This window comes from Rhea pennata, chromosome 22, assembly GCF_028389875.1.
Source record: "Rhea pennata isolate bPtePen1 chromosome 22, bPtePen1.pri, whole genome shotgun sequence".
In the NCBI taxonomy this organism is placed as follows: Eukaryota; Metazoa; Chordata; class Aves; order Rheiformes; family Rheidae; genus Rhea; species Rhea pennata.
In genome coordinates this window covers 6,640,086-6,659,217 of record NC_084684.1, presented here as the reverse complement: position 1 = coordinate 6,659,217, position 19,132 = coordinate 6,640,086, and the positions used below count along the sequence as shown (strand labels likewise).

General features: G+C 38.6%; 1 protein-coding gene across 11 annotated transcripts; it reads left to right on the top strand.

Annotated features, from left to right (window-relative positions):
* The first annotated feature begins 122 nt into the window (after positions 1–122).
* Positions 123–18,568, top strand: LOC134149939 (cyclin-dependent kinase 11B). 11 transcript variants are annotated; one of them, XM_062593286.1, is made up of 20 exons: positions 123–163; positions 896–1,023; positions 1,741–1,856; positions 2,278–2,402; positions 2,990–3,128; positions 3,706–3,848; positions 5,168–5,290; positions 6,434–6,529; positions 6,636–6,767; positions 7,527–7,592; positions 8,235–8,410; positions 9,135–9,225; positions 11,559–11,680; positions 12,023–12,128; positions 12,712–12,833; positions 13,818–13,925; positions 14,850–14,966; positions 15,232–15,380; positions 16,906–17,095; positions 18,113–18,568. In XM_062593286.1, the coding sequence occupies exons 2-20, from the start codon at positions 913–915 to the stop codon at positions 18,203–18,205; spliced, it is 2,325 nt and encodes a 774-aa protein (XP_062449270.1). In that variant the 5' UTR covers positions 123–163; positions 896–912; the 3' UTR covers positions 18,206–18,568. The 11 variants fall into 11 exon arrangements, with proteins under 11 accessions (XP_062449270.1, XP_062449279.1, XP_062449272.1 ...); XM_062593288.1 differs by lacking the exon at positions 123–163 and adding an exon at positions 194–349 and having other exon boundaries at positions 8,241–8,410; XM_062593285.1 differs by lacking the exon at positions 123–163 and adding an exon at positions 194–349.
* The last annotated feature ends 564 nt before the right edge of the window (positions 18,569–19,132 follow it).

Here is a 19,132-nt window from a genome sequence, read left to right as displayed (position 1 = left end):
CGACGCCACGCGCGTGGGGCCGGGGGGGGAAGGGGGGGCGGTCGCGCCGCGCGCGCGTGTGCGTGCCGCGCGGCCGGACGCGCCTGGGACGTCATCAGCGAGCGGCGGCGGGCGGAAGTGGCGTTTGTCTCGCGCGGCCACGTCCCAGTCTGCGGCGGCAGCGGTGAGTGGGGCCTTGCGGGCCCGCGACAGGGACGGCAGCGCGTGAGCCTTGCGCGGGGCCTTTTCCCGGCGCGGCGGTGGGAGGAGCCGGTCCGTGTCGCATCGCTGTCCTGCGTGCCGAGGCGAGGGACTGAGCGGGGGTCGGGGGCCTGAGCCCCGAGCCTGGGCGGGGGAGCCGCTTCCTGAGGTGAAGACGGGCGTTGGGGAGTCGCGCGCGGCGCAGGCTGTAAGGCTGGCTCGTCCCTCCCCCCCCCCCCCCCCCCCCCCCGGCCGCCTGCGCGGCCCCTAGGTCTGGGGGACAGCCCCGGGCCCAGAGGTGCTGTCTGGTGAGATGGAGTAGTGGCGCTGCCGGCGGCGGAGGAGGAGGCTGTAGTTGTGACCACCGAGAGCAGGGGTTTTCGTCATCCTTCTGGTACCGAAGTTGTACTTGATAGGCTGGTGCTTACAGCCACTTCTGCGTCTGCCTAAGTGGCAAAGTGCAGGATCTTGTTTGTAGATGTTGTCTTCATTTTGCTCAAATGGGTCCTTCAGTTCGTGGGAAGGCCAATGTATGCTTTGAGGTTTAGGTCAGACTTTTCTTTTGTTCAGCGTAAGTCAAATACAGCTCGATTTTCCTTGAAGATGTTACATTAAATGTTCAGCTGTACGTGAAAAATTCGTGTAAAATTGGTGCAACTGTGTTTAGTGACTGTGTAGTTTGTGTAGGTTTCATTAACCTCATACTCTTTTTCAGAGCTTTTTTGAACTCAAATGGGTGATGAAAAGGATTCTTGGAAAGTGAAAACTTTAGATGAAATTCTCCAGGAAAAAAAACGAAGGAAGGAGCAAGAGGAGAAGGCAGAGATAAAACGCATGAAAAATGTAAGCTACCCTTTAATAAACAAGTGGTTGTAATGAGGAGTGAGGCACTGCAATGCCTATCTTCTCTTTTCTTTTTTTTGATCAGAATAATGCTGTTTCTAGCCCTGTTAGTGGGGTTCCTCTGTGCTTGTATATGTTTCACGAGTGACCTCTTAATTCTCATCATTCAAGTTTACGAAATTTTAGCTTTGCTAAAGTCTAAGTAGTGCTGCATTATATACTTCCCTTAGTTTCACGGTTATTGAAAAGGTTAAGCAATTGATGCGATTAAGTGTAAGTTGCAGTTCAAATAAGTTACGTTATAAAGTTACGAAATTCTATAGGGCTCCTGTCTTCAAACTGGTTGGCTTAAATATTTAACTTACGGTAACTAAGTCTTTTGCACATGCAACAAAGTAATTATCTTTTAGAAAAAGACAATAATTGTTGTGATCCTGCTTGATAGCTGTGGGTTAGTTTTGTCAAATTGGATTGAATTTACAGAATTTCAGCTATCGTTGCAATCTAACTGCATTTGGCAACTTATAACTTAAGATGGAAATTTGTGTTTCATATATCAGCATACGTTACTGGTGTTGACCAGTTGACCAAACCAAGTTTGGCTTCTGAGCCAGAAATGGAAGAGTTGCATACTGTTGTCTTTTTTTCTTTTTTTCTTTTTGCAACATACATATTAAATATGTTTTGCTTTTGCACTTTCTTGCGTTCCTATTACAGTCGGATGATCGGGATTCAAAGCGGGATTCCCTTGAAGAGGGGGAGCTGAGAGATCACCGCATGGAAATAACAATCAGAAATTCACCTTACAGGAGGGAAGACTCTATGGAAGACAGGTAAGAATGAGAAGGAGGACAGGTTCATCAGCTCTTTCAAAGGCAACAAACATTGTTCTCAAAGTACCAATTGTTTACAGTTGGTTTAACAATGTGATCAAGTTTTGGCCTTTACCTAGAAGTAGAATTTTTTTCTCAAAGTGCAGTTAAAGCAGGCCTGCTGAAGTTCTCTTTGATACTTAATTACCCTCAGTTTGCTTGCATATTGTAAGTGCTTACAGTAATAGCATGACTACTCACCTGTCTGACTTTCTGTAATGTACTCTTAATGCCTTGGCTCAGGGGTGTTAGAGACATGAACATTAATATAAGTTAATCAAATAGGAAAAAAACGCATTGTTTTCAAAATGGAGAAGAGAGGAAATATGTCCACTTTGCTAGACAGTCCACGTAAGCTTCCCGGGTTTATGTTGTATTTTAGAGGAGAAGAAGATGATTCCTTGGCTATTAAACCTCCACAGCAAATGTCACGGAAAGAAAAAACTCATCATAGAAAAGATGAGAAGAGGAAAGAGAAGCGGAGACATCGTAGTCATTCAGCAGAAGGTGGTATTATCACAATTCTTTGATACTTGCAGTAGCTTCCCAAGGTCAAGCCGAGCAGGCACTGTGTAGAGGATAGATAACAGTGACTGAACTAGAGAAAATGTGACAGCTGAGTAAGGCAAAGGGAGTTAAACTTGTGTTGTTTATTTGATTAAGTTGCATGCCTTTATAAGAAGGACATGTATATATGTCTGAGATGACAGAAACCACCTTGGGACAGTGACAGAGGGTCCAGTTTTATTCTTTGAAGTCTGTTTAACTTCTTCCTGGCTTCACTGAGTGAGGAGTTGAGCTGTGATCTTTTCATCTGATTGTAAAAGAATAACTAACCTTTCAATGTAAAACAGTAACAGAAAAGTCCTGTTACTAACAAACTTCCTCTGTTTTCAACATGAGTATTCATGCAAGATTTTACAAGCTTTTAATTATGTAACACCCCTTTGGGTCAGGATTTTTTCATTAAGAAAAGGTCAGAGAACACAGATATAGGTTGTCATGTTTCATCTTTCTAGTTTTGCTTCCTGGAAAATAAGAGCACTGAATATCTTGAATAGCAGCACTCTAAAATTCACTTTTCTCTTGGTTAGGGAAACACGCCAGAGTGAAAGAGAAAGAACGGGAACATGAGCGTAGGAAGAGACATAGAGAAGAGCAGGATAAAGCCCGACGTGAATGGGAAAGACAGAAACGGAGAGAAATGGCAAGGGAGCATTCAAGGAGGGAGAGGTATTTTGCATCACCCCTACACTGCCCCTCCTCTCCTCAACCCGGCCTGCAAAAACCAACAGAGAGATGAATCTCTTCCTCCTCTAAATGTGTCCCTAACTCTTTGTAGTTCTGCACTGATAAAGAAAGTTCAGAGTAAAAGCTGGTAAGGTCTGATGCCTGTACCGTGTTCCTGTGAATGTGTTGCCTGATAGAGTGGTTTCTTGACTTTATCTACTTTTGTATGTGGCTTCATTAGAACAAATATTTCGAAGTGAAGTTGTTGCCAGTGTTTCGCTGTAGAAGAAAAAGTGAGCAAATCAGTTTTGTACAGTATGATAGGATCTGTTAACAGAACTTGATTTGTTTCTGTTTAAACCCTGATAAGGATGCAGAAGCTTGTGTGTTTCATAGCTCCAAATCTTTGTCTCTGAAGCACTATTTTCCAAGGATCAGATGGAAAGCTACCTGTGTATTTTAACAGGCATGCAATCAGCAGTGAATACTTTGCAGTTTGTTACAGAAAAAATGTTTGTCTTTACTCCAGAAGTTGAATTTGTAGTGAACTGTAGTGTAACAGAAATAATTCTTTTTTTAGAGATCGTCTGGAGCAACTTGAGCGAGAACGAGAGAGAAAAATCAGAGAGCAACAAAAAGAACAAAGAGAGCAAAAAGAACGAGAAAGACGAGCTGAAGAAAGGCGTAAGGAAAGGGAAGCCAGAAGAGAAGGTAACTATTCCAGTATGTATGTTTGGGCTTACTATTTGATGACATAATGTTGGAATGGAGGTATAGAAGGCAAGAAAGCATATTTTACTTAGGTCAGTGTCAGAATTAATTTAAAAAAAGGGGCGGGGGGGGGAGTTATGTGGAAAAAAGCCTGTGAAATCCTACGTGGGACAGTAAAATGTCAGGCTTTCTAGCTATATCGTCTTTTGAATACAATGGCAGATGGAGCTATTAGTGCTGTTAGTGAATTTTCAGTAATTCTCTCTCTGCCTCTTTTCACTAGTTTGATTTCCTACAGAAAAAGAGGTACGTGGTTCAGGTTGCACGTCTGTGTGTCTGTCATGATCACAGTCCCTTCTGAACTCTTTGGCTGAGTCCAGTCCAATTTGATAGAGGCTAAATCCTCAAAATTAAGCTTTTTAGTGGTTGGGGAAAATACGTGGTCTCTCGCCCTCTCCCTTGCCGTTTAAGTGTTCCCAGCTGTGTAGAAGGCTGTGGTAGGAATCAAGTCTGATAACCCAGCAGCAGAAAAAGCTTTGGCTGGAGCTAATGTTGTAGACAGCAGAGTCAGTCAACTGCAAGACACAAGTATAGAAACCCAGGAACCATTAGTTCTTGTGTTCATAGGACTGCTTGTTTAGCACAGTATAAATTCATTTAAATCAACTTTTACATTTAAATTCTCACTTCACACTACATTTCAGATCTCTTGCAGACTAAGTTCAGATCATTTTTAGTTAAATGATCTCTGTTTTTCCTAGATTTCAGAGCTAAGAATAGCCTACCTCTGTGATCAAGTGACAAAGATTGCTAAAGAGTAGCAGACTAAGCTGTAATTATTGCTATTCCTTCCAGTTCTAATCATGCCAAACAGCTTCTTTTTATGCCTGGTATTTATACTAGTATTGCTTAATATACCTAACCTTTGATCTTAGTTATTTTTATTGCTCTTTATATTTCTGTCAGCTCCTTCTAACCCTTAGCTGTTTTTATGCATTTCCCAGGTCTGTCCGCTTTTCTCTATTATATTAATGTCTTAGGTTCAGAGTAGTCACTGTGTAGTATAGAGGACGTCTTGCACCTGTTTCCTAAGTATGACAGCACCTTTCTGTAAGTAGTTACTGCCAACTGCAATGCACAAGCTCTATGCAGTAACTTACAGAATCCTTTATTCTCTTAAATGTAGTTAGGTTCCACTTGCTCTACCATCCAGCTCATTCCCCCTTTTTTTCTAAGAAAAAGGAATAATACACAAAGCAGGTGGCTCTGTCAGACAAAAGAATTGTAACTAGCAGAGAGGTAAGGATTTATTTTGGTTTTGTTTTCACTAGTTTCTGCGCATCATAGAGCAGTGAGGGAAGAATATGGAGACAAAGTAAAAATGAGACCCTGGAGCCGCAGTCCATTACGACAACAAAGAGACAAGCTTGAGCAGGGAGATGGCAGGAAACCAGGTAGTAGTTGCACTTGATAATGCCTTTGCCTCGGGGCCATGAGGAGCTGTTTTGGGGAAGAGTGTTACGTTTTTAGTTATATATCTCTTTTTCTCTATTGAAAGTATTGGCTCGCTTGAGCCATGGTGGTGTAACTCTGGAAAATCTGTGAGGGGTGACGTATATGTTCTTCTCTAAAGCAGTAATTCTTTTGTAGGTAACTGTGTAAGGAGCAAATTGAATGAATCTTTTGTTTTTGTTAGTAAGAGCAGTAAATTAAAAAGTTTTGAACGTGAGTTGATGAAAGAGATAGAATTAAGTTATAGAAGTAAGAAATCAGCTATTGCAGATTTAAGAGGGATTGTTTATACTAGGTCCAGTTAGGTGTGTTGATGAGAGGGAGCTGTTCCATGAACTAGTGTACTTCAAACAATATTAGTGCTGTCTTTGTGCAGAAGAAAATAAATACTTCAGGCAGCCTTCTGTTTTAGTGATGGTGAATTTTGTTTTTTAAGCCAGAAAATGGTCTTTGCCATGCATGGAAGGTCCTAGCTGTGAGCAGAGAACTTGCACAATTGACATAAAAATGTCTGGTTAAGGAAGACAAGCTGTGTGTCTGTTTTGTTAATGTGTGTAATGGTTGAAGTTGTTGTAAAAGTCATTGAAACTATTTTCGATGAGTATGTTCGTGTACAAAGAAGCTGATTGCACAGCGTAACCAGCTGAAATTCCAGGAGGAGACAGCCAGCAAGTCCTTTGAATGTAATGTCTAATCAGTCAGTAGTTCTTTGTACATGCTGTTCCATGGTGATCTAAAGGGACTGCAGCAGAATTACTCCTGGTAATAAGCACTGTATGTAGGTATGCATATTGCTGAGACTATACTGTAATGAAGCTTGTTATCATGTTATGCATTTTTTTTCTATTTCACTCAGAGGGGAAAAAAAGTCAATATTCCACATTTTTGCCGGTTAATCCTGCACCACTGCAATTCAGAAAGCTGTTTGTCTCTTGAAGAGAATGTGAAATTCTTTCAGTGATTTGTATTGGATGAATGTTCAGCATCAGCTTAATGGTCAGAGGAAATAAAGGCTTTGAGTATTGAGACTGGAGTAGAGGTGATGTTCAGTCACCACCCTGTTTTTGATTTTTATGGTCTCCCAGTAAAAGAAGAGAAACCAGAAGAGAGAGATCCCCTTTCAGACTTGCAAGACATCAGTGACAGTGAGAGAAAAACCAGCTCAGCGGAGTCTTCATCAGGTGATAAATGCAATCTAGTAGATGTAATTCATTGTACAGACATCTTTTGAGGAAGCATTATTATGTAGAATGTATATACTTAGTTATGTGTTTGTTCCTTCCTCAGTAGAATCTGGATCAGGCTCAGAAGAAGAGGAAGAAGAGTCTAGCAGTGAAGGATCTGAGGAAGAGGGAGAGGAAGAGGAGGAGGAAGAGGAGACGGGAAGTAATTCTGAGGAAGTGTCTGAGCAGTCGGCTGGTGAGTGGCATAGAAGTCCTAAAATAATATGATATGGCATATCTTAGTTTCCTGTTCTGTATTGTTTTACTTCAATGTTTTCCTTTTCTCTTAGTCTAGGATAGGCTGAGACCTCACAGGTCAAGATAACTAAAAAGGAAAAAAAAAACCAAGTACAAGTCATATTCTATCCTTTTAATAGAGGTAATACAAATTATTCATCTAAGAAGCAAGATTAGAAAACCTGAAAGCTGTTTTTGTCTTCATAAATGGTGTAAGACTAGCAGTTTAAATAGTTTTTTAGTTGGACTGTAAGAAATATTCTGTACAAAACAATTCCAAAATTATCTAGGGTGGGGGGAGGTGTGAAACAAAAATGTCTCTGTCATGTTGCTCTTTTTGTCATTGATTAGTAAAGAAAAGAAAAGGCACAACAGCCTGGTCTGAAGGCTGGATATTTCTATTTGAAAATCAGTTAAAGGTAATAAGCTAATATGTGTAAGTTTCCTGACCCCATTAATTTATTTCTCCCACCCTAAGTTCCCAGATACTGATAAGAATTGTATTCCCTCTTGGAGGCTGAATGGTGAAGTTCTGTTGAATTAGAGAAAGTATTTGTTTTCCAAGTGAAACAGAAGTATGGGTTCACAACTAGATAATGGTGAACAAGGCCTGGCAAATTAATCCCCCAAATGATAAAAGCACTTTAGCAATGATCTACGTGGCAAAGGACTACAGAAGTGTTGAATTTATTCAGTTGTACTTGATTCTATTTTGCAGAAGAAGTGAGTGAAGAAGAAGTGAGTGAAGAGGAAGAACGGGAGAATGGAAACCACATCCCAGTTGGTACAATGCAAATACTGAATTTTTAAGGAAGTGTTACTGCCACTTACTAAATCTACTAGTGTTTGCAGTTTTGCCATCATTCTAGAGCGCCGAGTATTTGGCACTTTCTGGCTATTCTTAAATGGGAAGCAGAGAAAGGAATAAGTCCTAGTTTCAAGTCAGAGTGAGAAATTTCCCCAAATCTGTTCCAAGTTTGTGTGTTTAGCTCATTAGACTAGGATCTGATTTCTTTAGTGTTTCCCTCTTTTTCATATTGGGTGTTTTATTTTGTCCTCTCATCAAAAGGTTTTGCAGTTAGAATGAGAGATACTGGCTCAGTTTTCTCTTGCATTCTCTGTAAAGGAAGATATATATATTTTTTTTCCCCCCACTGTGCAGTACTTAACACTGGAAATGGTGAATGACAGAAAATGGAGTTCTTGAAAGCCTCATCTCTGCCAAGAGGAGAAATTAGGCTGCTTAAATTTTCAGTGATCTTTAGTGTTAAAATAGCTTGCACATATACGTTATATATGCAACTTCATACACTTTGCCACTATCTCGTTTATATAGATCAAAGTTTCACTTCTGTTATTTGTCTAGAACTGAATTTAAGTATTACAAATGGCTCCCTCTTTCCATGACTGATTCTGACTTTTAAAGTTACAGAGTCAAGGTTTGACCGAGATTCAGCAGGAAGTGAAGGAGAAGAGGAGGAAGCTGGGGAGGGCAGCCCTCATTCCAATGCAATGACAGAAGGAGACTATATTCCTGACTCACCAGCTTCCTCCCCCATTGAACTGAAACAGGAACTTCCTAAATATCTTCCTGCACTTCAGGTAGAGGATCATTTAGAGGATGATTAAGAAGGCGGATGAATATTTCCCTAGCTGCTTTGTTAACGTGATAAAAACGCATTTGTGATAGCTCTTCGGCATAAGAGAATTTGTGGGTAGACTATCCCTCACTGAGTCCACATCACACGTACACAATTGTGTGTGAAATACTGCTAACTTCTTCTTGCAAGTGAACAAAACATACATGGAGTGAAAAAAAGATGACTCTTTTAGATGTAGATAAGAATGTAATACGTTTGATATTGTGTTATTTTGGTATTGCTGTGTAAAAATAGATACTGATGAGAGAAGAGTTCACTTGCTAGAAACAGAAATTGGGTGGGAGGTGATTATTCTTTTTGCATGTTCTTTTTGAACTATATGAAAGGCATCAGTCTTAAGCTGCTGAGTTGACATTTTTTGCCACTGTGACCAAAATTTCATTTCATTTTCTGCAGAAGTAAATGAGTGAGGAATTAATGAAGTAACTTAGTTATACTGAAAGACAGACTCTGTCCAGGAATTCTTTAGACATGCAAGTAAAAATAAATTCCAAAGATACCTTTTTCATTCGTCATAGAAATACGTAGAATTTTCTTGATAAATTCTAGCTATTCCTAGGAAGTTGCTGAAGCTCATCTTACATCCTCTTAAAATAAACAGGCAAAACCCTTCTACAGACATCTGAAGAGTAAATGTTGTCAGTCTGTGTGTGTTTTTTTTCCAGGGATGTCGTAGTGTCGAGGAATTTCAGTGTTTGAACAGGATTGAAGAGGGAACATATGGTGTGGTCTACAGAGCAAAAGACAAAAAGACTGGTTAGTATAAGTGATCTCCAGTTAATGTTTTGTGGTACTAATTAAGCATTGTGATCTAAATGTCATCTAATGTAAGAAACATTTCAGTCAAGATCCACATTAGCTTGAAAGCTGTTGTCATTTGTGAGGGTCAGCATGAATTTTGGGGTCTGTGAGTTGGAAAATGTACTTATTTGCCTATTCTCTAAACTGTGAAATCAGCCCTCTATCGTACTGAGCTGGTCAGTGCTTTATGAATGTAAAAACAATACTGCATTGCAGCCCAATTTAAGTTTATAGGATGGGAACAAGATGAGGAAAAGTTTTTTTTTTTTTTTTTTTTTTTTTTTTTTTTTTTTTTTTTTTTTAGAAAAGTGCTTGTGCAGTAGGAGCTGGTGTACATTCTATTTATTACTGTAAAAAAGATTTTGAGCCACAAGGATTCTGAAGCTGAATATCATGTCCAAGTGTAAAGTTTTCACTGAAGATGGCTAGTTAGGAACTGGCTAGTTAGAGGTGGACTTTGAATCATGAAGAAGTTTTGAACTGTAGAGGGAGCTGGTAGTTATTTTGCTATATTGAGCGAGTTTGCAGCAGTTATGTTCAGCTGTAAGCTCAAGTACTGTATGCAAGTTGAATCTAGGGTGTTTGGCATTTTTGTAGACTGTTCTGTTTCAGGACCACCTTTTGAGCTCTGTGAATTCAGCTGAATTAATTTCATGATAATTGTACAAGGAGTACAACAGGAAGTCTAGAGGAGAGTGATAAATACAGCTTGAATTTCTTGGCGCTCAGATTGCATTTTAAGCACAAAACTGATACGCTATCTTATATCAATCTTCTGCCTTAAGAAAGAGATATGTTGTAATAAATGAATTTTTCATTTGGCCAATTTCTACTTGTGTCTTTTATATAAATTTAGAGCTGCAGTTGTAAGCAAATTATGGTTCTGTATCTTGCACTGATGAATGAAATCTGTCGAAACCTTTTTCTTTCTTTTTTTTCCGTGAGTAAGCTATCCCTTTTAATGGATGTGTGTTTTGACATAAGGTTTCACTTGGAGCCAGTTAAGTTCAGAAGTAATCTCTGTATTGACCAGAGCTGTGTAGAACTATTAATATGATTTTAATTTTTGGCTCAGTAGGCAACTGTTTATTGCTTGTGATTCGCTAGATAGTTGATTCATCTGTTGATTTGATGTAAGCGGGCCACTAGGTGGCACTGTAAGTACAGCTATTGAATAGGGGATTCGTAAAAGCAATGTTTTGTGTGCTCTGAGTGTACAGCACAGTATTTTGTTGCATAAAGAAATTTCACTTTTTTTTTAAAGCTGCCTCTTCAAAAACACTTCATGTGGATCCAGGTGGATCTGTGCTTTAAAAAATCTGCTTGCTTGTTTATCTAACTGAAAGAAATACTTAGTTTGAGGTTTTAACAAAAATTGTGATACCACTACAGCATTATTTTTTCCTGGAAAACTATGATGTATGGCAAGGTACTGACCTTTTGCCTCTGATACTGATTTCCCTGTAGTGTTAAAGTCATTAGTGTTACTCTCCTGCAAGCTGGCCATTTTCAGGGAGAATTGTAGTAGTATAAATTAAATACATGCAATTTTAAAGAGTTGACAGATGGTGAAGAGAGCTTTTGAGAGGACGTATGTTCCGGTCTAGACATGAGTTATAGTTATTTTCAGTTTCCCATCGACTGGCTGTGATTTTAGTGACAAGTTTAAACTCTGGATATCTTGGTTTCTCCATTTATTTCAGCATAGTGCCACCATTTTGTCTTTTTTGAGGACTGGAAGTATACATCTGACCTGCTGGTTTCTCTTGAGTTCACTTGCTTATTGGACAGTGTCCATGGGCTACTTTTTCTTTTCCTTGTTTGTCACGAGGCCTTCTCTGAGACTGGTGTAACCTGACTCTGACTGGTGTAGCCATTATTCTCCACAGTATTATTCAAAAGCATTTGTAGTTAAATATTTCACATTAGTAATATTTTAAATGGAGATAAATTGCATTTGAAGCATTTCTGTCTGACATCTGATCTTCCAAAGTATGGCGAGGACTTCAGAGTTGAATACGTGTTTTATTTAGTCTCTTTCCAGGTGAGTTATGTTAGAATACACAAAAATCCATAATAGGCATTTTTTCTCTCAATTTGGAATTGCTTTTTTGAATTTTATTCTTTTTTCTTTTATTTTGATAATGTCAGATTAACTCTATCTCTTGGTTAGATATAATGTCTGAGTAATGGCTCCCATTTAAATAGTGACAAAACATTGAGGAGACCTCTTCACGTATGTTTTATGAGCTATGTGAAGTCAGTTAATAATTCTGTTTTCTTTGCAGATGAAATTGTGGCTCTAAAGCGATTAAAAATGGAAAAGGAAAAGGAAGGCTTTCCCATTACTTCTCTTAGAGAAATAAATACTATTCTGAAAGCACAACATCCAAATATTGTCACTGTCAGAGTAAGGCCACCACCTTTTTATGTAAAAAGTTCTTTTTTTTTTTTTTTTTTCCTTGAAATGTCTCTTGGATTTTAAAATACCTTACAAAAATGTTAGCATTCCTAACAGAGCTTGTTTCTATGAGCAGTTGTGTGCTACCTGTAAAACTAAACTGCTAGTGCTTGTCTCTTCAAAAGCTGATCTTTCACAGAAGTGAACTGTTGTCTTGAGCATCTAGTCTTAAGTTTTCTATGAATTTTACCAATGGCAGGTACCAGTTATCCAGTATATTTCTAAAATTCATTTTTAGATGCTTTTTAAACAATATGTGCTTACCTTGATCATTTGTTTTTTGCGTTTTAGGAAATTGTTGTGGGTAGTAATATGGATAAAATCTATATCGTAATGAACTATGTAGAACATGATCTCAAGAGTCTAATGGAAACAATGAAGCAACCGTTTTTACCAGGTACTATTTGCTACAGTCTCCTATAATTCTCAAGCTGGAAAACTGACCTGCAAAGACCTAAGCGTCTTTGGGCTGTACTGACATCAGAGAACTAGCTTGTATGATGCCTTGGAATTTCCTTTGAGTGTTCTTTGGAATGGTGTCTTCATTGCTTTGTCCTCTGTCAAACCTAATTTTGCTGATAAAGGTTTAAAAAGGATAGTAGGTTGCCAGTGCTGTTACTCATAGTGATGTTTGACTGATGAATCCAGTTTGTATGTTCAGAATGAAATTAGGCATCAGATGTGAGGCGTTTCCCTTGTGCTAGACTGGAAGAGGCTATGTTCCATTTTTGGCCACTTCTCATGTTGCTGAGAGACATTAATTTCCTAGCATATTACTTAGCTAATTCCAGCAATCCAAATTCATGCTGCTTTGTTGGCAGCCATGTAGGTCTAACCACTCTCATTCTGCAACACATTTTTTGTGGTAGTCTATGCTATGCTGTTAAATTGATGAGCCTTTCTTTCCTGCCTTTCCTGCCTAAACCAAAAAAGGGAGATTCCTCCTTATAAATATATTTGGCTTATTTTTATCGCTTTAGGTGAAGTGAAAACCTTGATGATTCAGCTGTTGCGAGGAGTCAAGCATCTTCACGACAACTGGATACTTCACCGAGACTTGAAAACTTCCAACCTGTTGCTTAGTCATTCAGGCATTTTAAAAGTAAGGATTAGTAAGGATTAAGTGAAATATACCATACTCCTTAAAAAGCTTATATTGCAGTATTACATTGCATTATTAGGTATATCAAGAATTGGATAGAATGTTTTGCTTTAGTCTTTGAGAGGTATGGGATATGTCATGTGAAACATGCCATAGCAAATTAGTAAGACTTTACTTTTAGATAAAGAGGCTGCCTTGCCACAACTGCAAGATTTATGCTACGTCGTGACTAAATAATAAGCATGGTCTGGTGAAGACCGAATTGTTTATAGCATGACTACAACTATGATCAATGTTTTCTTCCTGGTGATACGGCGTATTGAATCTGTGATGGTGTCTTTTACCTCTTTCTGTCTCGGTCCCTTAATATTTAAAGTAGAGTCGCTCAAGAGATCGTAAGGCTAAGTAAATAAATAATATAAATCACTGTAGTAGTGCTGAAGTGTACAGTTGTTGGTGGAGCTGGACATTCTCTTTATGAAGAAGGAGTCTTTAAAAAAGTTGCATACCTTAAAAAAACACAAAGAAAGAAAAAACCACAGCCTTTCACTATCTTACGAAAATTTAGGGGAACAATGTGAATAGGATCAGGTTATATCATTTCAGTTCTTTGGTTCTAAATTTTAGACACCAGCTGTATACTGTCATTATTACAGCACTTAGGAAGCCTTCTTTCAACTTGCAAAGTTGAAGTCAACGTCATCTTTTTTGTTTCTTTCTCCTGCCATATAAGCCTTCTAGCGCACGGAGAAAATCTGTCAAGGTGATCAGTAACAAGAACTCCAGCTTGGCTTGAGAATAAAATGATCTCTCCCTCTTGGGTGAAAGGAAACAAGGAAGGTCTCTGAAAGACAGTTTATTCTCTGTGGCTATTTTTGAAGGCTGGAGGCTATGCAGTAGCCGATACGGCCAATACACACTGGCACTGTTAGTAAATGGTATGGTCAATATTAGAAATATTGCTGATAACTAATTTTCATTCAGGTTGGGGATTTTGGACTAGCCCGAGAATATGGATCTCCACTGAAGCCTTACACACCTGTAGTTGTGACGCTTTGGTACAGGGCTCCAGAGTTGTTGCTTGGTGCCAAGGTATGTTTCTGCTTGCTCCTGTGGGAGCTACAGGAATGACTTTCACACTAACTTTATTATATAATTTATGAACAAAGTACAAGTATGCTTGCCTCCTTATTAAATTTAGAGATGGAAAAATCTGGAATTTCAATTTTATTATTCCTAATAAAAAAGCTGTAAAGGTTCATTGTTCCAGAGACAGAAGGTAGGCGGGTGATGGATGGAAGTGTTCTCCTTTAGAATGCTGATGTGATAAAACTATTGGCCAGTCATGGGTTGGTGGAAACTTTCGCTGTCACCTTGCGCAGCTGGATTTTGTTCACCTTACTCTAAAATTTGTGATGCCCAAGAGCAGAACAAGGCACTGGACATATTTTGGTAATGTTCTCTGCTGATTACCTGTTTCATGACTGAAATCTGGATGAAATCAGTAGGGTTCTGTGACAACAGTCACACCGAAAAAAAAGTACTGCATGATCACCAAAAAAATGAGTGTGAAAATCAAAGAAGCCCTATACTAAGAGCCTTAATATTCTGTTAAAAGAGGAAGAATGAAATATGTTCTTATGACAGGTGAAATGATTGTGTTTAAGAGAAGAGCTGTACCATGGAAGTAAGGTATTGTGCCCAGCCTGAGGTTGTTGTGGCAGCAAAATCAGGGTTCAGAGTTTAACTGTGAAATGCTAGTTGTGATGTTCTGTTCATGGGTGAAGAAGAAAGGGCACACTGTGGTGAGTTTCATGCTATATCCTGAAATGTTTGTGCATATGATACTACTCATTTTCAAAGTTGCAGTAACTTTGACTTCTAAATGTAGTTGACAGTTGTGCCTTAGGTATTGAAGTGACAGTATGTGTTCTTTTCAGGGTGGCAGACTCTTAAAGCTACTCAATGAAAGCATCTTACTAATTTTATAATGTATAATATATTTCCTCTTTTCAGGAATATTCAACAGCAATAGACATGTGGTCAGTAGGGTGTATATTTGGAGAGCTGTTAACTCAGAAACCATTGTTTCCAGGGAAGTCAGAAGTTGACCAGATTAACAAAGTTTTTAAGGTAACATTTTTAACATCTCTGAATTTTAACCGATTGTTTTTTGAGGCAGGTGCATGAGGGTAGTAAGAAAAAATAATAATAAAAGCCTCTTTCACAGAGATTCAGCCTTAACAAAGGGCTTAATATTTTGATTCTTGTTTACAGTAGATACGTTGGATTAAGATGATAGTTTGTATTTTGTCTGTTTTGTCTGGATACTTGTCAACTCCCATAGCTATATAATGAATAAGCAGGAAAGCTACAGTCAAGGTATTTTAATTTATAGGACCTGGGTACTCCAAGTGAAAAAATCTGGCCTGGTTACAATGAGCTGCCAGCTGTAAAGAAGATGACATTCACAGAGTATCCCTATAACAATCTACGCAAGAGGTTTGGAGCACTCCTCTCTGATCAGGGGTTTGATCTGATGAACAAGTGAGTACTATCTGCCAGGGGATCCCTGGGAAAATGTGTTCACATGCGATGGTAGCTGTGGAGAATGCCTGAAGCATGGTATTTCAGTGACTAAACAAAACATGCTGATGGATTTCAGATTTGTCTGTGACGTTCCCTTGCAGTGCCGCTCATCATTCTCCGAACACCTTTGTTCAGCGTACCGTGGTCTTTAACACCAAGGTAACGCTGTTACCTTGAGTCCAAGATTATTTCTGCGCACTGATATCCTAGAAGAATACAGTACTGTTTCAGTAGTAATTTTAGATCGCTCATGTCATATTTACTGACATGAGTCAGCCATCGTGCAGTCTGCTGATGGATCTTGTTAAACAATGAAACTATGTATGACTGAATTAAAAAAGGAAAAAGAGCAGCACGTTCTAGAGATCATATTAAAGAATTAGGAAAATACCAATCTTAATTTCTGCTAGATTGTCGGAGTTCTGTCACACGTGATGTTATGCCAGTCTTTGTAATTACCTCTGCTCGTGGGCCCCAATACTTTTTTTAGTTGTTTCTAGGAAGTCAGCAGGGGCTTTAGAGAACTCCTCCTCCTTCCTCTAGTATTCCCTTTACGTTTCATGCCATGAACTAGTGGAAAAGTTTGGCCCGAGTTCCAAATCCTATTGAGAACTTGTCTTTATTCTTAACTACAAAATTTTAAGATGTATCTGTTGACCCATTCAATGTAACTTAAAACAAACTGATGCTCCGCTTTTTGAATGAGTCATGAATAATTTCTTGAAAGTTAGATAGCCTTCCAGAAGGTCCAAGCGCGGCTTGTTTTAATAACAGTGGGTATCAGATAAATGTCATCTACTTCTTAATTGTTTCACTGATAGCATTATGTCCTTATTTTGGATTAGAATGATAACACACTGTATGTTTGTGGATCTTGAACCTGCTGAAGCACATGAGTTAGTGCACTGAAGTCAGTGGAACTAATTACATGTTCAAATTTTTGTTATAAGTATTTACATAATCAGGACCATATACCGTTAAAGAGGATGGATGGTATACTAAACCATGTTTCTGTATTATGAAAGTTTTAAAGTGGACAACCACAAGCTGCATAGTCAAATTACATTATGTTAGTGTTATATGTGATGTATCTATACACGCTTCCCCTAAAAGAACAAAGCAGTATTGTAAAAGTGTTTGATTGAATCATCTTAGCTCTCTTTCAAGCTATATCTGACTAACTGTAGGCACCAAGTTGTCTAATGATTTAAACTCGAAAGAACAGGTCTCTGTGAAAGCTACTTTTGATATTCATGCTGCAGTTCCATTAATTATGGTTTCATATAGGAAGCCTGCTTTTAAAATTAGGTAGTTATGTTAGATAGCTTATTTGTCCCCAGCAGTACTCATTATAAAATTCTTTACTAAAATCAAAGAGTTTTAAATTGTATTTCTGAAGAATTTATACTTGTAGGCTAAGGCTTTTTCTTTCTGCCTGTGTGTCTCTCTTCTCTACTTCATTGCTATCCTGAATTCTTCTCAGGTTTTTGACATACTATCCAGCCAGAAGAATCACTGCTGAAGATGGTTTGAAGCATGAGTATTTCCGAGAGACTCCCCTTCCTATTGACCCCTCCATGTTTCCCACGTGGCCAGCAAAAAGTGAACAACAAAGAGTGAAACGTGGCACTAGCCCCCGCCCACCTGAGGGAGGCCTTGGATACAGTCAGCTGGTAAGTACAGTGGCTAGAGAAAGTTGGATATAGACTTTTCTGCTGTCCTTATCCATATTCAGGTTCTGCTTTTGGAAAAGTTGCTATGGATTGGATTCTGTTAGTCTTGTGGGGCTTAGAATTGTTAGACTCACCCCTACTTGCGCAAAGAAGAAACTACAAAAGTCCAACATTTGCTCTGTTTTTTCTCAAATGGCTGATGCAGCTACTGTTGTTTTCACAGAATCATCACTGCGATACGTAATCTGAGAGAGGAGTGATACACTGTCTTAGAACAACTTTTGTTTTGAACGTGCATATTGTTTTACACTTCAGCTAAGCTTTCAAAGCTGCATTTTGGTTTTTTTTCCTCTCTTTTTTGAAATAAAAAAAAATCTTGAGTCTGGCAAGTTGCATATGCCTTGTGGATGGAAACTTTCTGCTTTTTCCAATATTGGAGAAAAATCTGTAAAAGGCAAGACTGGCATTCTTTCCATATGTATTCCCAGTTTGAAAAAAAACTGACTGGAAAAGATGCCCTTCTAAGTATGGCGTGTTACAGTCTCAGGTACCTTAATTATATCAGCTTCTCATTACCAATTCTATGACTCAGCATAGATGAGATAACACAATACAGTGCCCAGCTTACAGATGAAGTAGCCTAAAAGTTTGTATAGCTTTGATATTTGAGGATACAGAAGGTGAAATGGAAAATAAACAGTGTGTGTTTCATTAGATGCTGAATACATCAATTTACAGAGTGTGTTCACAACTTTTTTTCATCATTAACATTGTTGGTCAAAAGTAGGTATACAAATTAAGAACAGATTTTGAGATCCGTTAGAGAAGACAACGGAAAAGCAATGTTTAAATAACATGACTAACGCTGCATCAAAGTTAGCTATGATGCCGTGAAATCAAACATCTGTTTCTCTTCTAAGGATACTTTGATTTTTTTGGCTTTAGTTTTTGTGTTGGAGAAGAGAATACGTGTGCACGGACACTTTCTGGTAATTGACTTGCGTTTGGTTTTCACAGGGTGATGATGATCTGAAAGACACAGGCTTTCATCTGACCACCACAAATCAGGGAGCATCTGCTGCAGGACCTGGTTTCAGCCTCAAGTTTTAAACTCACCATGAAGAAACAAACAACCAACCCCCCCTCCCCCCAAAAACATTCATGTGAGTGGATTTTTGAGTGCCCCCGGTTCTGTTCTTCACATCAGGGACTAGATGCTTTTTACAGAAAAAGATGTCATCACAGATTCAAAGGCTCTTGCTGGGTACGGAGTGTAACTAATTAACTGCTGCATTCCATTTAGAGGACTGGAAATAACCTGAAAGCCAAGGATCATTACAAAATTTGACAAAGGAAAACTTGAAGTACAGTCCTGGAACAGTTTTTTTTTTTTTTTTTTTTTTTTGTGTGTTGTTTTTAGGGGTATTTTTGCTTGTAAATTTGTAGAATTAAAATACATTTTTAATTGTTTAACAGTGTGAAGGATTTCATTTCTTCACATGCAGAAAGCTTGGAGGTTGGTGGCATTAAGTCTTCTAGAGTGGAAACTTCTGAGAGATTTTTTTTTCTCTGTTTCCGTATCTGCTGCTTAAACTATTATAGCATATTGTCAGCCCAGGCACAACGTTTTTTTGTAAGTTTCATATGGCCGAAGGTGGTTGTTTGGGCAAGAAGTCGTGACACTTCTGAGGTTTCTCTCCTGTTCTGTGTCTTGCAGAGGCTAGGCTGTGTTTGATAGTCACTGACAACCTTTTTGAGTGCACTAGTGGGCTGATCACTTCACTGAGTTGTCACATACATGTATTTACAATGGTGCTGGTGCAAAAGAACTAATATATTGTTTTATAAATCAAAAAAGATTTATTATGGAGATGGAAACTGTATTTCCTGTAGCAGTTCTTTTAGATATCTCATTTTTCCATTAACTAATTCTATTAGTTGTACTGACTATAGAATATAATGCCATATTCAGATTCGTTCTCACAAAGGAATCATGTTGTAATGTCACAGTCTTTTGCTGTCATATGATAATGCCAT